This window comes from Primulina eburnea, chromosome 15 (genome assembly GCF_022965805.1).
Source record: "Primulina eburnea isolate SZY01 chromosome 15, ASM2296580v1, whole genome shotgun sequence".
Classification (NCBI taxonomy): Eukaryota; Viridiplantae; Streptophyta; class Magnoliopsida; order Lamiales; family Gesneriaceae; genus Primulina; species Primulina eburnea.
In genome coordinates, this window is record NC_133115.1 from 5,291,407 (window position 1) to 5,309,903 (window position 18,497).

The 18,497-nt window shown below is 35.8% G+C and overlaps 2 protein-coding genes across 2 annotated transcripts; one reads left to right on the plus strand and one right to left on the minus strand.

The window, feature by feature from the left end:
- The first annotated feature begins 6,264 nt into the window (after positions 1 to 6,264).
- LOC140814992 (protein ANTAGONIST OF LIKE HETEROCHROMATIN PROTEIN 1-like) lies at positions 6,265 to 7,590 on the plus strand. Its single transcript, XM_073174087.1, has one exon. The coding sequence runs from the start codon at positions 6,270 to 6,272 to the stop codon at positions 7,476 to 7,478; it is 1,209 nt and encodes a 402-aa protein (XP_073030188.1). The 5' UTR covers positions 6,265 to 6,269; the 3' UTR covers positions 7,479 to 7,590.
- Positions 7,591 to 8,503: 913 nt separating this feature from the next.
- On the minus strand, positions 8,504 to 11,770 carry LOC140813544 (cinnamoyl-CoA reductase CAD2-like). The gene is made up of 6 exons (XM_073172100.1): positions 11,575 to 11,770; positions 10,559 to 10,728; positions 10,216 to 10,407; positions 9,751 to 9,913; positions 9,498 to 9,678; positions 8,504 to 8,810 (listed from the first exon to the last, which is right to left on the minus strand). Exons 1-6 carry the CDS (start codon positions 11,690 to 11,692, stop codon positions 8,681 to 8,683), a joined length of 954 nt encoding a protein of 317 aa, XP_073028201.1. The 5' UTR covers positions 11,693 to 11,770; the 3' UTR covers positions 8,504 to 8,680.
- Between the last annotated feature and the right edge of the window lie 6,727 nt (positions 11,771 to 18,497).

Consider the following 18,497-nt stretch of genomic DNA (forward strand, 5'->3'; position numbering starts at 1 on the left):
GGAAGAAAAACTGCCAAGGATATCTAGCTTCCAAGAAGCAGGGTAGTGGTGAGTTATCTTTTATTGAGTCTTGTTTAGTGGTTGATTCTACTGATACTTGGATTGTAGATTCTGGAGCCACTAATCATATATGCAATACTTTGCAGGGGTTTCAAGTAACCAGAAGCCTCAATGAAGGGGAACATACTCTAAGAGTTGGCACAGGGGCTGTGGTGTCTGCAAAAGCTGTTGGAATTGTTTATCTTTATTTTTCGAATAATAAACATTTGGTTTTAAGACATTGTTATTATGTTCCGGAGATTACTAGAAATTTGATTTCTGTTGCTTTATTGTTTAGACAAGGATATTATGTCCATTTTTCACAAATGGTGGTTGATATTACCTTGAATAAAGCCCTTATTTGCAAGGGACATTTGAATAACGATTTATATGTCTTAAAACAAGATGACAACTCTTTGCATCACATTGAATCCAACAAACGAATTAAATTGTCTCCCACTAATGAAACTTATTTGTGGCACTTGAGACTTGGTCATATCAACCTTAATAGAATTCAATGGTTGGTAAAGGATGGTCCTTTAAGTAATTTAAAGGTGGAATCCTTGCCTGTATGTGAATCATGTTTGGAAGGCAAGATGACTAAGAGGTCTTTTAAATCTAAAGGACATAGAGCCAATGAAGTTTTGGAATTAGTGCACACTGATGTATATGGACCAATTAGTGTACAAGCTAGAGGAGGATTTGAGTATTTCATCACCTTCACTGATGATTACTCTAGATACGGTTATGTTTACCTAATGTCCCACAAATCTGAATCTTTTGAAAAGTTCAAGGAATTCAGAAATGAAGTGGAAAAACAATTAGGTAAGAGCATAAAAACGCTTCGATCAGACAGAGGTGGCGAGTATCTAGCCAATGACTTTAGAACATACTTATCAGATAATGGGATAATATCCCAATTGAGCGCACCAGCTACACCTCAGCAGAATGGTGTCTCTGAAAGGAGAAATAGGACTTTGTTGGACATGGTTAGGTCCATGCTAAGTTTCTCTAAGCTCAGTAAATCCTTTTGGGGATATGCTATCCAAACTGCAATATACTTATTGAACATGGTTCCTTCTAAGTCTGTCTCTAAGACACCTCTTGAATTGTGGAATGGGCGCGTGCCTAATCTAAGACATATTCGGATATGGGGATGTCATGCTTATGTGCTAAAGAGAAAGATGGATAAAATGGAACCTAGATCAGAATTATGCATGTTTGTTGGATATCCTAAGGGAACAAGAGGATATTACTTCTATAGTCCTCAAGACAAGAAGGTATTTGTAAGTACAAATGCAACCTTCTTAGAGGACAAGCACATAGAAGAGAGTGAATCAAAGAGTAAGGTTCTTTTGGAAGAGATTACTGAATCATCTACTCCAGAGATCCGCACTGAACCTACTCAGTTTGAATTCACATTTCTACCACCATTAACCACTGGTTTCCAAACGAATGAAGTGGTAGAAAACATTGGTTCCAATGATCGGTCACACCATCATATCCAAATGGAGAATGAAGGAAATGATCAAGAAGAGAACTTAAGACAACGAAAATCAATTCCAATCAACCAAGAACCTCCACAGCTTAGACGTAGTGGGAGGGTCATTCGACAACCTTCTAGATACTTGCTCTATGGAGAATCGTTTGATGCGGTTTCCATTGAACAAGAGGAGGATCCCATCACGTACAAAGAAGCTATGGAGGATGTTGACGCTGACCAATGGAGGAGTGCCATGGAGTCAGAAATGAGATCCATGTACACTAACTCCGTCTGGGTTCTTGTAGACATTCCTGAAGGTGTGAGACCTATAGGATGTAAATGGGTCTACAAGAGAAAGAGAGGAATAGACGGAAAAATAGAGACCTTTAAGGCTAGATTGGTAGCCAAAGGTTTTAGCCAACGAGAAGGAATCGATTACGATGAAACCTTCTCACATGTGGCTATGATAAAGTCTATTCGGATCCTCTTATCCATTGCAGCTCATTTTGATTATGAGGTGTGGCAAATGGATGTCAAGACAGTCATTTCTTAATGGAAATCTTGACGAAACCATTTTTATGGTACAACCAGACGGTTTTATTCACAACGGTCAAGAGCATAAAGTATGCAAACTGAAAAAGTCTATTTATGGACTTAAGCATGCGTCAAGGTCTTGGAACATCGTTTTTGATCAATCTGTGAAAGATTATGGTTTCGATCAAAATCTTGATGAGCCTTGTGTCTATAAGAAAATTTTGGATGACAAGGTGATTTTTCTTGTGCTATATGTGGATGACATCCTACTTATTGGGAATAATGTAGGGGTGATGACATCTGCTAAAAATTGGTTGTCTCAACAGTTTGACATGAAAGACTTGGGAGAAGCAAGTTATGTTCTAGGTATCCAGATCCTTCGGGATTGGAAGAACAAACGGATTGCTTTATCTCAATCTTCATATATTGATAAAATATTGGTGAGGTATGCAATGCAAAATTCCAAGAAAGGTCAAACACCTTTCAGACATGGAATTCACTTGTCAAAGGACCACAATCCCAAGAATCCAAGTGAAGTGGAATACATGAAAAGAGTTCCCTATGCTTTGGCTGTAGGAAGTCTTATGTATGCTATGCTATGCACTCGACCAGATATTTGTTATGCTGTTGGGATTGTTAGTAGATATCAGTCTAACCCAGGACCAGAGCACTGGATTGCTATAAAGCATATTCTCAAGTATCTTCGCAGAACTAGAGGGTATATGTTGGTTTACTCGGCTTCAGATTTGGCACCTGTGGGTTATACTGATTCTGATTTTCAAGCTGATAGAGATTCTCGTAAATCCACATCGGGATCTGTATTCACATTGGGTGGTGGTGCCGTTGTTTGGAGGAGTATCAAGCAATCATGTATTGCTGATTCCACAATGGAAGCTGAGTATGTATCGGCTTGTGAAGCATCAAAAGAAGCCGTTTGGCTGAAAAAGTTTTTGCTAAGCCTTGAGGTTATTCCTGCTGCATCAAATGCCATTACTTTAGATTGTGATAACAGTGGTGCAGTGGCAAATGCAAAAGAACCAAGAAACCATCACCGTGGAAAACACATTGAACGAAAATACCACTTAGTGAGGGATATTGTTCAAAGAGGAGACGTGACAGTGTGCAAGATAGCATCTGCTGAAAATCTTGCTGATCCTTTCACCAAAAGCTTACCTGCTAGAGCTTTTGAGGAACATATTCAAAATATGGGTGTACTAGACATGACTCATTTACTCTAGGGCAAGTGGGAGGATAATGAAATAATGTTTGATAGTATGATGCCCATCGAGTACTTTTGTTATACATTGATGACATTTTGAAATTAAAATAATCTTCATTTATTTGTTTAAATAAATTTATTTTGAGCAATGCATATGTCCGTTGGATTGTTGTATTATTATAAATTGAGTGTTTAAGTCGTTAACACAGAAAGATTCAATTTGTAATTCAATCCAAAGTTTTATTGTCCACGATCGGAAAATAAATAAGGACAAATTATTTTGATAAGATCGTCTCAATTTTATTGAAGCCTATCTTTGGTTTGGTAATAAAATTAAGGATACATTTTGTTGTATTGGACTGGACCACGTGAGATTTGAATTTGATTTGACCATACTAATTCAAAATCACTTGATTGTCGTACATAACACCTTAATCCTGACGGATAATGAACTTTGATTACTAACTTGAAGTTCTTTGATGCATCAATGAGTGAGACCAAACTATTGATCAATATCTCGATGTTTTGGGAATCAAAGTGAAATAACAAAGAACATATATTCGTAATATGGAATCTGTCACCTAGTCAATAGGTATGATCATAAACTCACAAGTTCTTCTAAAAGACAGTAAAATCTGAGCTCAGTAGTTCAACATTCTTGTTGAATTAATTATGTGATGTGATCACATGGGACTGTCAAAGAGAAGATTAGGGTTGAGAAGCTATGAATATCTAATATGGGTTATATGGTCATGATACCCTGTTTTAGATGTTCTAATTGATCGACAGGGGTGATATGTTGGGTCGATAAATTAGAGGATATTATTATTGATTTTGTGCTTCAGTAATATCAATTAATTTGAGAGTGCAGTCTTATCCTTATAGTGGAATAGAATAAGATTAATAAATTATTTTGATAAATCATGAGTTGATTGGATCAAATTAATTTATTGGAGCTTAATTTAATTGAATCTGATCAGGTCCCTTTGGTGGCTCTAATATAAACTCAGATAAATTATATGAGTTATAATTTATGGTATATGTGGGATAAATTTATCTAGACAGAATTATACATCGAAGTTTATCAGCTAATCTTCTAGATATGGTATAATATATTCTGTCCATTTAAATTTATATTTTAAAAGATATTCTAGTTATCTTTTTGTTACAAGATATCACAAATATATCTTATATATATGTGATATTGTAACTTGTGACCACACACAATCCTACGTTTAGAGTTTGAGAGAACATCAGAGAAGACTTGGAGGTTTGGAGCGTAGATCCAGTGCAGAGAAAGATCGAAAACACGCTTCAAAGGTAATCTATAATCTCTGTGTATTATAATTAATTAATTCGTGTTAAATACGTAGAACAATCGATCCTGTGAAGAAGAGAACATTGAAATCACAAGAAATCAATTTTTGTGATCCGATCTTCTCGGTCTTGGCTAACACGCTTATACTGATAAATTTGATTTGGAGAAGGATTTGATAAATGAATTTCAAATAGCTCCAATTTTCGATGTATTTGAAATGCATTAAAATTAAAATTGAAACTCATTAACATAATATAAAATTCATTTGAAATTTACTTGAAAATTTTCAATCGAAACAAGTCAAGAAATTTGAAATCATGGGATGTCAAATCCATCCATCCAAACGTAACACAAGAGAATAAAGATATATTTAAGTAATCTTGTGTAAATAAAACATCATATGATTTTTTGTTATTATGACACAATTATATTTTTAACCACAAAAATATTTTGAATAAAAAAAAGTTACTGAATATTTGCAAGACTCCAAGTGATTTTAGCTATTCCGAGTACGGGTGGAGCATTCAATATTTTTGGTCATCGATGATACTCAATTGGGCAAGACTGAACCAACCGAATTTTTTTTATAAAATTCTATCGACTGATTTTTGTTCATGAAAATCAAACAAAATTGAACTGATTTAAAATTCATTAACCCAGTTTTTTTTTAAAAAAGATTATTTTTGTATAATATAATCAATAAATTTTTCGAAAAATAATTATAATTTTTTTTTTTTTTTTTGCAAATGGGGCAAGAATGAGAAATGATTTCATAGTTAAATGTAGGGGTCCAAATGAACCGAACAGGTTCGCGAGCTTTTCGAGCCTGCTTGAAAAATATTTGATTTGTATTCTTATCGCATTCGAGCAGAACTTGAACATGTTCGAACTTCTTTCGAGCCGAACTCGAGCCCAAATTATTTTGTTCGATATTTAGCGAGCGCACTCTCGAGCTTTAATATTTTATTAATATAAAATAATTATATATTAAATAAATAAATTTTGAGCATTTCGAGTACTTATTTTCGAGCAATAATTAAAAATCTTTGCAAATATATTCGAATCTTTCGATCCGAATCGAGCTTTAATTCAAACCGAATTCGAGCAAAAAATTTTAAAATTTTCGAACTTCGAATCGATCTCAAACTAAAATAGCACTAATTTGAGCCAACAAATTTTTGTGATATTTGACTCGATTTGTTTCGTTTACTTCACTAGTTAATATAAAATTTTCTAACTTCGAATCGATCTCAAGCTAAAATAGCACTAATTTGAGCCGACAATTTTTGTGATATCCGACTTGATTTGTTTCGTTTACATCACTAGTTAATGTAAAACACACGTCCCAATACAAATAAAATATGGTCAATAAAAAATTATTTTTAAAAAAATTATAAGACAAACAGATTTTCTTAACCTAAAACGAAAACCAGACTGATTTAACCAAATTTTCGAAAATTAAATTGATTTTTAGAATGACCAATTTGATATGTTGGACCAAATTATTGCTCAATCCTAACTTCGTGGGATATTACACCCTTTATTTCTTTAATCCTTATTTGTATACAATGTCTCATTCTTCGAGCAGCTCGAGCTCGAGCTCCAGCTCTAGCCCAACAAGCGAAGACGAAGTACAAACTGAAGTTAATGACGAAATTTGTGATCCGGGAGAAGAAATGATGTTATGCATGCTTGAACTAAGCAGAGAAATACATGAATCTTCTGAAAGTAGTAACGATATTCGACGAAGAAGAAGGTTCATCCAAAGAAATCGTGAAGCCGGTCACTTGCGGCTCGTCAATGATTATTTTTCCGCCAGCCCAGTGTATCAAGATCATATATTTCGAAGAAGATTTCGTATGCGAAGAGAGTTATTCCTTCACATTGTGAATGCACTTGAGGCCAATTCAATGTATTTTCAAATGAGGAACGATGCTGCTAGAAGGAAAGGATTGTCACCACTACAAAAATGTACAGCTGCTATACGTCAATTGGCTTATGGAGTCCCTGCCGACCATCTTGATGAGTACCTACGTATGGGGGAATCAACTGCCATCAAGTGTCTTTTCAAATTCTGCCAAAATGTGGTTGAAATATTTGGTGATCGATACCTGAGAAGACCGAATGCTGATGATATTCAACGTCTTCTTCAAATGCACGAAGAGAAACACAAATTCCCTGGCATGTTGGGTAGCCTTGATTGTATGCACTGGCAGTGGAAAAATTGTCCAGTTGCTTGGAAAGGGCAGTTTACCAGAGGCCATGGGTCGCCGACAATCGTACTTGAAGCAGTCGCATCTCAAGATCTGTGGATATGGCACGCATTCTTCGGGGTCGCGGGTTCACGTAATGATATTAACGTGTTGTACGAATCTCCCATATTCAACAATATCTTGCAAGGAAATGCCCCGGAGATCAATTTCACAGTTAATGGCACTCATTATACGAAGGGTTACTATCTAAAGGATGGAATATATCCGGAATGGGTTACTTTCGTTAAGGCTTTTCCTTGTCCGGATGATCCTAAAAGGAGATTGTTTAAGGAAAGACAAGAGTCTGCAAGAAAAGATGTTGAACGGGCATTTGGAGTGCTCCAATCTAGATGGGTGATTAGAGGTCCAGCTCGTTATTGGTACAGAAAAAAATTAAAATATATTATGTTAACATGCATTATTTTGCACAACATGATTGTTGAGGATGAGGGGTGTAACGTGACAAATTGGTCTAACGACGAAGGTGACGAACCCGCACAACCTGTCCAAGGCTCAAACCGAGGATTTCATGATTATCTCCGTAGAAATTCCGAACTACGTGACTCTCAATTACATCACCAACTTCGTGCCGACTTAGTTGAGCATATTTGGACAGAGTACAACAACAATTAGTGAAGTCAGTTTATTACAAATTTCAAAATGTTTGATTTATATGTTGTTTTTCATTATGTTCAACTGTTGTTTCCTATGTGTACGCTTTCAGTCAAATTTGTAATAAATTTTTAAATTTACATAAATGAAACTCGTAAAATAATAAATAAAACTATTAAACAGTTGTTTTTTCATTTTTTAAATAATATTTTAAATAAAAAAGTCCAACTTTTTTTTCATTTCTTAATAATATTAAATGAATATTGGAATTAAGTTATTTTTAAAATAATAATACTAATTATTTTTAGTAATATTTGTTGTAAAATTTTAGAAATATTAGAAAGAAATTGAAATAATTAAAAATAAAAAAAAATGAGTAAGTGGACAGTGGGACCCATAAATAATGAAAGTTGAAATTAAATGAATGTGAGTGTGTGTTAATAATGGGGAAGTGTTAATGTAATGAATATGTGGCTCGTGGACCCCATCATTTTTGATGAGATGGAGAGTTATTAACATTGATTAATTCGACGGATGCGGATGCCCTTAGTAATGTAAATATGAATGACAGTGGATCCGAGTAGAACCTCATCTCAAGCGGCACTTTTCCTATTTGACGTAAGTTTGGATACATCAAATCGGTATAGTCGGAACAAAAAAATTTATGTAAGACCGTCTCACGAACAAATTTTATGAGACAAATATCTAACTCAACTCGATTCATAACAAAGTATTACATTTTATGTTTAAAATATAACTTTTCAATTTGAGTAGGTCTCTTGTGAGACGGTCCACGAATCTTTATATGTGAGACGAGTCAACTTTATCGAGATTCACAATAAAAAGTAATATTCTTACCATAAAAAGTAATTGATTTTTTTCAGAAAAGGTAGAGCACTCGGTTCCGTTTCATGCCGTTCCGACCGGTTCTTGAATGACTTGACCTCTAAACGGTTTATAAGCTTGGTTCAGACCAGATCCGTGACCAGTTCCCAATCCAACAGGATTTTAAAACAATGATTTGAAGTGATCCCAAACATCTCCAATTGAAAGCAGAGAAAAGTTTGAAATAACAAAGTTTAAATTAAGGTTTAAGTAAAGAAATCCGCCTATGTTTTTTCAAAAGTACGACAGAAAAAAGTACTACTAAAATGACTTAATAACTTGCTACATGCAATGGATTATGAGACAATACGAGTCCTAAGGCATTGTTGTTGGCAAGTTCAACAGAGGAATTTTTTCTCTTTCAAGCTTTCAACCATATCCTTCAAGCTCACCTCGAAAGGCGTGAAGACGACGCCCAAATCTTGTGCTCTCTTATTGCATACCTGGTATGCAGGATCCCCTGCAGCACTGCAGCAACGAAGAAAAAGATGTAGAGCGCATGAAACCTTCAAATAAACAAGAGTGCAATGGATCATTTAGAGAAATATGTTGTTCTTGAATATAAAAGTGCAACAAGAGAATTCTATGTCAGATGATTCTACGCTACTCCCGGAGATGTTGCATAGAATCATCTGACATATAATTCTCTTTTTGGACTTTTTTTATTCACGAACAAGATATTCACGCGAACATTTTGTACAATAACAAAAATGCTAACGAACCCCACGTAATTTGTTTTTCATAGAGATGTTCGTGCGAACATCTCTATGAAAAACTCTCGGTGGAGCATAGAATCACCCATTTCAACATATTTTTCTTGTCTCAGGTAAAGAGTGTTTGATACATGAATGACTTGAAATCTGATCAACTTGTGAAACATTTGAACAAGATCCAACCCTGGAAATCATACATATATATTTCATACCGGCGAGAAGAACACAATCTCTGCGAGCTACACGACTAGTAGTCAGAATAAATTCATTAGTTCATTTCAAGCTGCAATCAAAAAGTTATAGGAATCCTTCAGATTCAAATGGCTCGTGAGTTGGGACATGACACAGAGCAGTATGCATCAACAGAAGTTAATTTCCTTGAGCAATGAAGGATCGACCGGAAGACCGAGAACGCTAATTTCTTGAACAAACACACACTTACATTTTAGGCACATCCATGGAAGGATAGAGCTTCTGTAAAATCTCCATAACTTCCGAACGAGTCAAAACACTTCCGACCAAAAGGTATCTGCCACTCGCTGAAGGGTTCTCAAACCCCAGAATATGTGCTTCGGCAACATCTCTAACATCTACAAATTGATAGGATGGGAATCCTCCCTTTCCTGTAACAGAATATCAGTTTAATGCTCAATAAATCTGAGTTGCCAAAAGGACATACAAATCATTTGACATACCTTTGATCAAGTTCAAGAAAGACTCAGAAGACAAATTAAGCGTTGGCTGAAGGATAGGACCGATCACGAATCCAGGATTCGTTACTACCAAGTCGATGTCATTCTCTTTAGCGAATTTCCATGCAGCTTCCTCTGCCAATGTTTTCGAGACAAAATACCATGCCTGCTAGAATGAGATATGATGTTTGGCTCAAAAGATTTCTCGATTTTTTATGTTACATTCAAAAAATTTATAAATCCCAGTTTTTTTTTTCAGCAAACTGTGAACTGCAAGCAGATTTGTGGAGTACTTTAATAGAAACAAATCTGGACAGAATTAGAATCATCAAGATCAGATGCCTTAGAGTCTCCTTTAAATTTTCAATCTTACGAGTCGAAATTCATCATGGATATTGATGAGTCCATGAGGGATAAGAATATAAAGTAGAAAAAGATAAAATTTGTGGTGTTCTCACAAGTACAAACCTTGATTTCTTCACAGAATACTGGATCAGAAAACCATGTTTCATCAACAACAGTATCGGGGCCTTTGGGACTGCGATTGAACGCAACTGCGACGATTGAGGATGTTAGAACCACTCTTCTAACAGATGATTCTCTGCTGCATGATTTTAGGACATTTAAAGTTCCCTTCACTGCCGGATCTATCAGTTGTACCTACACGATAACATAAACAAAACAAGAATTTAGTTTTACAAAAGATTCAGAACAAACACAGATTTCGTGAAAATATTCATGATCGATTATAGTTGGAGTCCAAGATCAAGATTTCAAAAGAAATCAGCCACAATTCATAAAGGTCACGAACCTGTGGGTCGGTTAGTTCAATGAAAGCTGGTGAGGCTGTGTGAAAGACCGCTTCACACCCATGAACCGCGGAATCAAAAGATCCATCTTCCATTAAGTTGGCTTTGAACAAGTGTAATCTCTCATCAGCTCCCTCGAGTTCTTTCAAGTGGACTACTTTATTTGGATCACCTGCATTTCGAAGCGCTTGAACAAATGTTGATAGCAGACAGACATATTGTGAAGAATCTTACTCACGGACACAACCCATGATTTCTTTGTGTGAATGCCGCAGTATTGTATTCACTTCTGCCACTTGATTCTATTATGCAAGATATACAAACTTAACTACACCTACAATCCGAAGAACCCAAGATTTTCTTCCCTGTTCAATGTGAACAGTAGCAGAAACATCTCGATTTCTGACGAAACTCTACATTTCACCTATATGGCTGAAGCAGAGGAGACACAGCAAGGCATACACAATTTTCACATATTACAGAAAGTTTGCGATTTTTAGTTTAGCAACCCAATTCATTAGATCACCGGCTCTGCTGCATGCCGAGGGGACGAATTCATTTGATGATAGGGATGAAGAACTATGAGGCCAATCAGAACAAACTAAGAAGGTGCTCAATCAGAAATAAAACTCTAGCCATGAAAAATGGTAACAAAAGTTCCTAGTTGGCCGTATCCGGGATTCCTTCCTCATTTGTCTTAGTTCTATTTTACGTTATTTGTTTGTTTTTTGAGATCGGTACTGATCAAGAACGGATATCACATCAAATTTTGCAATACAGACTGTAAGATAAGAAAGCAAAGACAACTCTAAGATGATCAAGAACATAACTTCCAGATTGAATACAAAGAAAAGCAAGGAAAATTCTTGGTTTTATTGACAGCCATGGCTTCAAAGAATCACTGATTGCATCCAACAACCAACAACGCTAAGATTATCAAGAAATAATAAGTCCAAAACCCGCAAAAACAAAAAAAATAAAAATTGCAAGATGAAAGATATATATTCATACTACTTACGGAGGTTTGTAACAGTGGCTTTGACAGTGTAACCCCGCTGGAGCAGAAGCTTAACCAGCCATGAAGCTACGTACCCCGATGCTCCGGTCACGCACACAACTTTTCCCGCACCACTCATCCTTTCTCTCTCTCTCTCTTCTCTCTAGTTTCAGCTTTCTTTCTGCGTCTTCGAGTGTTTAGAGACCACACAAATAAATTAGTTTCTTTCCCATTAGAAAAAAAAAAAAACATAGCTCAGTTTACTCGTCAACTCTAAACTTATAAAAAGTATTAATTTTTCAATTGTATTTTTAGATCTTACTCGTATCGGTGAAACTATTTCACAAACTCTACTTGAAAATATATAAAAACAACCTTGATTATGACCAAACATAGTATTTACGAAAGAAAACGGATTCTTCGACTCCCGTGAATTGGACGGGGGCACAATAATCCAAGATTCACTCACATCATGAAGTATTATTACTCACTCGAATTTCTTGAACTATTTGTCTTGTTTCCGCAGTTTAGCTTGAATACAAAAAAAAGGAAAAAAATTTGTAAGCATATTTTTGGTAGTGCACGACTGCTGACAGACAACCTAAATAAACATTAAGGTTATTATTCAGTGAAATTATCATATCTATTTGTGATGAATATTGTATGTATATATCGTCGGTGTCTTTTTCAAGTTGGTTTATCGCTTGGGATACGTCTACTCTGGTGTTGGTTGAACACCATTAATTCATTTTGGACGTAGATCATTCAAAACTGATCCTTCCATACCTACCCACCTCGACCGGGTTTTTTATATTTTTAGAAAAGAGTATATCTTGTGAGACAGTATCACGAATCTTTATATGTGGTATATCAATGTATCATCGATTAAATTTAACAATGATTTAACAATCAACTTCATTACCATAAGAAATTATAAGTAAAATATAACAATTTTTCTTTTAAAAATAATGTAAAGTTATTTAATATTCATCAAGAGATTGCTAAATCGTAACTCAACCTTTTTTTTTTGACGTCTTTGGACACCCTAATTGACAACTCTAGTTAGACGCCATGCGAAAGTGCTGGATTAAGGAGTTCTGGTCTGAAAGGCGACCATATACTTTTTTATAAATATGTAACTCCTCCCCTTATTTCCAGTATCCCATTTTGAGTTCTCTCTTCTCTTATATCATAACATTCGTAGTATTTAACTGTTTAATTCTATAATATTTTTGAGGTGTTTGTTCTCTTGTATTAAGAGAACGAATGTTCTATTTAGAAGCAGTGCAAGTTGCAACCTACAAAATATCATAGTTTAATTATTTACATCTTGTCCGTGGTTTTACACTAATAATTTTAGGAGTTTTCAAGTAAATCTCGTTATCCAATTTTTATCCTGTATTTTCATATTTTTATCTCAATATTTTGTACTTGGGACCAATAAGTGATATCAGAGTTTTGGTTGCAGCTTATACTGATATTCCATATAAGAATTTTTTTTTAGTTTTTTTTATTAAGGCGGAATTATTTTTTCCGGTGTACTAAATTATTGTAGGAAAAATGGTGGGAATGTAAAAAGAAAAAGTTTCAGTAAGAACAATTTTATGGTGCGGAAATTAAATATACATGTGATTTTTTTAATAAATGGAAATTTTTTGGCGGCTATTGGAGATAGACTGAGAGAGATATCATGCTCGATGAGAAGTGAAATGAGATGAATGATATAACTGTCCAAACTTGAAATCAATTAAACTGACCAATGAATAAGCCAAATAAACTTTTTGCTAATTTCAAAGAAAAGAGAAAACAATAAAGAGTGTGTCTCATGTGAGACCGTCTCACGGATCATAATCTGTGAGACGGGTCAACCCTACCCATATTCACAATAAAAAGTAATACACTTAGCATAAAAAGTAATACTTTTTCATGGGTGATCCAAATAAGAGATCCGTCTCACAAATACAACCCGTGAGACCGTCTCACACAAGTTTTTGCCAACAATAAAATAGAAGTTTTAGGAAGTTCAAAAGGAAAAAAATGCAAAAGAAAGCAAATGGATTATAAAATCTTATAACAACATAACGATGTTAGATATTCAAGTCGTCCAAAACTTCTTCATGTCACGCCCCGAAACTCGGGATTGACACCGGCGTCGTTTACAACCACACAATTGAAAACAACAAGCCCTTGTAGCACAGTTTAAACCGAAACCAGTCTAAGATTCATATTTCAAACGAAATAAATATTGTCTTTACAATAACGAAATAACTGGAACGACAGAGTTTATAATGCGGAAGCGTAAAACTGAAATAAAACAACTTAAACTAGATTCCTTTAGCATTCACCATCCCCAGAACGGTTCGGACTCCTCATCCTCGAGTTCTTCTTCGGGCTTATCTGGGAAGGGTTGTAAGGGGGGTGAGTATTTTGGGAATACTCAGTAAATGGGGGAAAATCGAGCACAATAAAGACAACATGCATAAAATTCGAATCATAAAACATGACTTGCATACATACTTCATAAACATGCATAACCTTGACACAGCACTGCGACTCATCTACTTTGTCACGCCCCGAGACCGGGGTTAGTCGACACCGTCGTTATCTCTCAATCACATAATTGCAAAACAACTAGCCACGTAGTACAACATATACCAAACCAGTTTATTATCATAAATTTCCCAAAAGTTCAACGTCTTTACAACTCAGAAGGAAATAGAAACATGCGGAAGCGTAAATACGAAATACTGAAAATATAAGACTGAATAATCAATCGGTCACGAATTAGACTGCTTCTTCACCATCCCCAAAAGTATTCTTGCTCCTCATCCTCAATTTGATTCTCATTCTTATCTGGGTGGGAAAGTAAGGGGTGAGTATTTTGGGGAAAATACTCAGTAAATGGGGGGCCAATCGTGCATGAAAAATAGCGAGGTTATACATATACACGAATTATCACAATTTCAATATTTAGCATGTCGAATCAGATACAAAGAAAAACGGATACAGCACTGAAATCATCTCATTTTCGATGGTTTTAACTGATCAGTCCCCTATATGTTACTCCTCTAAGGGGCGAGGCCAAAGGAACGGTTATTATAACCCACCGCATCAGGGCCTAAACAAAGATTTCAAAGTTCGGAATTTCCTTTACCATTTCTAAATCGAATCATTACAGTGCTTTACAAATACTCAACATGCTTTCAATAAACGAAAATTCCAAAAGGGTTACATACGGAGCAGAACGAATATATCATGCCAATATAATTTTCAAAGGCATAGCTATTTTCGAAATATATTATGCCAATTGAAGTAGTAGCAAAAACCCACTTACAGTATTCTGACTGCTCAAGGAACGCAAACGTGAACGATGAGATTGCGGCGGAGTTACTAGAGGGCGAAGAGCTTCGAGAATACGGTGCTGCTAGAGAGGATTTCGAGAATTTGGATGTGCAAGTTTCGAATGAGGAGCCCTCCTTTTTATAGGCACGAATAACCTTCTACAAGGTAAGCTCTGAAGTCGCTCCACGAATGACGCTGCGTTGATGGCTCCACGAATGACGCTGATGGCTTAATCCATGGGTGATTGCACTAACTTCTCCCGGATGAATGTGGCCACTTTTTGGTTCAAGGTGCTCACTCGGGATTTATGCTGAAATGGATTGATTTTGGCTGTATGAGTTCCTCCACAATTGGTGCACTTCCATAGTGCATGGTCTTCACATACTTTCTACGGTTTACTGACGTCAGTCCCTAATTTTTACTCCTCTAAGGGGGCGAGGCCGTATAGCGGTTATGTCCCCCACGGCGTAAGGGTACGTCGTGGTTGAGATTCCCTCCCGTATACAGTCGACTCCTCACAGTGCTTTTAGAATCGTATGACAAAACAAGAAAAGAGTAGAAAGATGATTGTACTCGACTATTTATTTTTCTTGTAAAAATCGAAAACATGCATACCCAAATCCGAAATTTTAAAGTTTAAAAATAGCCCACTTACAGTGTGTATTGATACTAAAACGTGGATGATTGGCTTAGAAATAGGTCGCTCCTTGATCCTCACTTCGGCGGCACTTCGGCGCGATTTTACTTGGACGAATTTTGAGTGGATTTTTGGCTAGGGAAGAGCTGCTGGAATTCGAAAACTTCAGCAAGGGATTCTCGAAAATTGGCTTGAGGAATGCTATGGTTTGATGTAGTATTTATAGGGGAGAGGGTTGGGGCTAAGTATGGCATCTAAATCATGCTCAATATTGCCTCAATCTCTCAATATTTGCCTTCAATTCTCCTTGCCAAAATCGAAAATTCAGCTACTAAATTGGTGAGATTATCTTCCAATTCCATGAGATTTAAATCCTTGCTTCCTACCTCAATATTTTCGAAAATATGGTGTCTAGTTGGAGGGATTTGCTTTCAATTATCTATGTAATATCCATAACAATAGTGAGTCATATGCCTCAGTGAGAATTTCGAAACCTAGGGTTGTATCCCACCAAATCATGCATTATTTCATTCCTAATTTCGAATTTTGCATGCCTTAATATGCATATTGTTGACTTGAAATATATATCCCACACATTCTCTTCCCAATTTCGAGAATAATCATGCTTTGGTATAGATGCTATCTTGATATCAATCATTTCCCAAAAATTATTTCCCCAAGGTGCACGATTTATTATTATACACCAAAAATCAAATCTTAAAATTTCTTTACAAATCATTAAATACAATATGGGGATTTTTCGGTTCTCACACTTCATCTCCTAGAACTTCATCTTCCATAGGCTTCTCTTCTTGGTCCTTCTCGAGATCTTCCTTTACCTAGTTGGCCACCATATCCCGACGTTGGTTAACATGGTTTTTTTTAGTAGTCAAGGACTGGACTAAAATCTGAAGTCCTTGGATGGTTGCCGCATCTTGCTGACAGCGTTAGGTTTCCATCAGGATGATCTACTGAATCTGGGCCCGGAGAGCCTGGGCTTTATTTAGTATTTGTTGGTTTAAGTTGTCCAGTTCGAGGATTGTTGCTTGGGAAGCCTCTAGTTCATTCTTGGTTATTTCGTGTTGTTTTTCCTCTGAGTTGAGATAATAGCCAATCTCTATACATCAACTTGGAGCTTGGAGGGGTCCTTAAGATCTTATAACTCCTGTTTTTGTTGTCGCTCATTAACAAGCTTGACTGTTAAACGATTGATCAAATTGGTCTTGGTTATCGAAGGCAAAGCTGTTTCATATGGATAGTGGCTTCAGCATGGGTACGAGGTTTGAAGGGAGTCATTTCTTGAAATAAAATTAAAAGAGATGCTCAGAATATTTCAAAATAGTAACAATGAAAATAATAATTGAAAAGTAAGAAAAAATAAGCAGTTGTCAAATGCAAATTTTTGAGAAATTTTTAGAAATTGGAAAGTTCGGAGATTTTGATATAAATGAATAGCTTACGTCATAAGGTTTCCGGAACAATTTACGAAATCGAATTCAAGTATCTTAGACAAAGTCACGGTTTCTACAAAATTTTCAAAATGGAATGCAACATAGGTGTCGAGGCGCTAATGTCTCAAATTTCCTGTGCTGAGGTGCCTCTTGATGGTGCTGAGGAGCATGTTCCTAGAATTTTTCAGTCGTGAACTGAATTTTTGGTGATTAGGCACATTGTGGTGAGTGAACTTCATAAAAAAAATAAAATTATCGAGGTGCATCAAGTGCTTGGGAAAAGGCGTTGAGATGCTTTATATGCTCATTTTCACAAAATCTAGGCGCTGAAACACCCATCGTCGGCGCTTAGGCGCCTAATGCTCGAATTATAGGCGTTGAAGTGTCTGTCTTGCACAAATTCGCTCAAATTCTCCTAACCGGATTATGAACCTGGTGGGTTTTGATACCACTTAAATGTTACGCCCAAAACCGAGATGTGTCATTAGCATTGTTTAAAAATTTAAAATCGTGAAACAACAAGCACATAGTACATAAAATAGTCAAAAGCCAGTATATTACATAAATCAGGACTTTTTTCACAGTGTCTAACATAAATACGAAGCGCTAATGTAATGAAAATAAAATTGAGTTCGATGCTTGAAACTTCATGTCTCGAACTTGATCCCATTCCCAAAACATGTGTCCTTCATCTTCTTCAATTGGTCTTCGCCCTTATATAGGAGACAAATAAGGAGGGTGAGTGTTTGTGAAAATGCTCAATATGTAGGGGCGATTAATCGTACACACAAATGTCGAAACAAGCATATAATATGAGTTTAAAAGTGACATGTCACAGAACTTGTCACAACATGAATAAAGGAATGAGACAAACATAATTCGAAAAAATATATCAAAACATATCATAACTGAAGCATAAAATTATACAAGACACTGTTATTCATATTTTTATCCATTGTATACTGACCAATCCTTAATTGTGACTCCTTTAAGTGGATGAAACCATATATGAGTTATTATTACCCACTGCATCAAGGCATTATCTTATAATGTTTTGGATAGTTCCTTATCATTTTTAATTCGAATGCTAACAATGCATTCTCAAAATTTTATAGCAAAACAGAGAAATCACGAAGAACGAAACATATATGGAATCAAAGGACATGAATTGAGTAGTGTACAATTGAGTTTTCAAAAATTGGAACGTCATTTTCTTAAAACACACACACACATACACGCACGCACACACACACACACACACACACACACACACACACATATATATATATATATATATATATATATATATATATATATATATATATATATATATATATATATATATATATATATATAAGCCCACTTACCTGTTTTACTTGAATAAAATAAAACGTGAAGAACTTGCTGCTCGAAATGCTATTACCTTGATGCTTGCAATTGGCCCAAGCGAGAGCCAAGTGTTGTTCAAACTTTGGTGCTGCTTGGCTTGCTTCTAGGACATAAACTTGGCTCAA

What these genes read in the sequence shown, in the direction of transcription:
- LOC140814992 (XM_073174087.1), top strand. Translation starts at nt 6,270, where the DNA reads ATGATGTTATGCATGCTTGAACTAAGCAGAGAAATACATGAATCTTCT.
- LOC140813544 (XM_073172100.1), bottom strand. Translation starts at nt 11,692, where the DNA reads ATGAGTGGTGCGGGAAAAGTTGTGTGCGTGACCGGAGCATCGGGGTAC. An exon ending in AGCCACTGTTACAAACCTCC is followed by an intron (nt 10,729 to 11,574) that starts GTAAGTAGTATG and finishes TTCGAAATGCAG; the next exon opens with GTGATCCAAATAAAGTAGTC. An exon ending in TTTCTTGAACTTGATCAAAG is followed by an intron (nt 9,679 to 9,750) that starts GTATGTCAAATG and finishes ATTCTGTTACAG; the next exon opens with GAAAGGGAGGATTCCCATCC.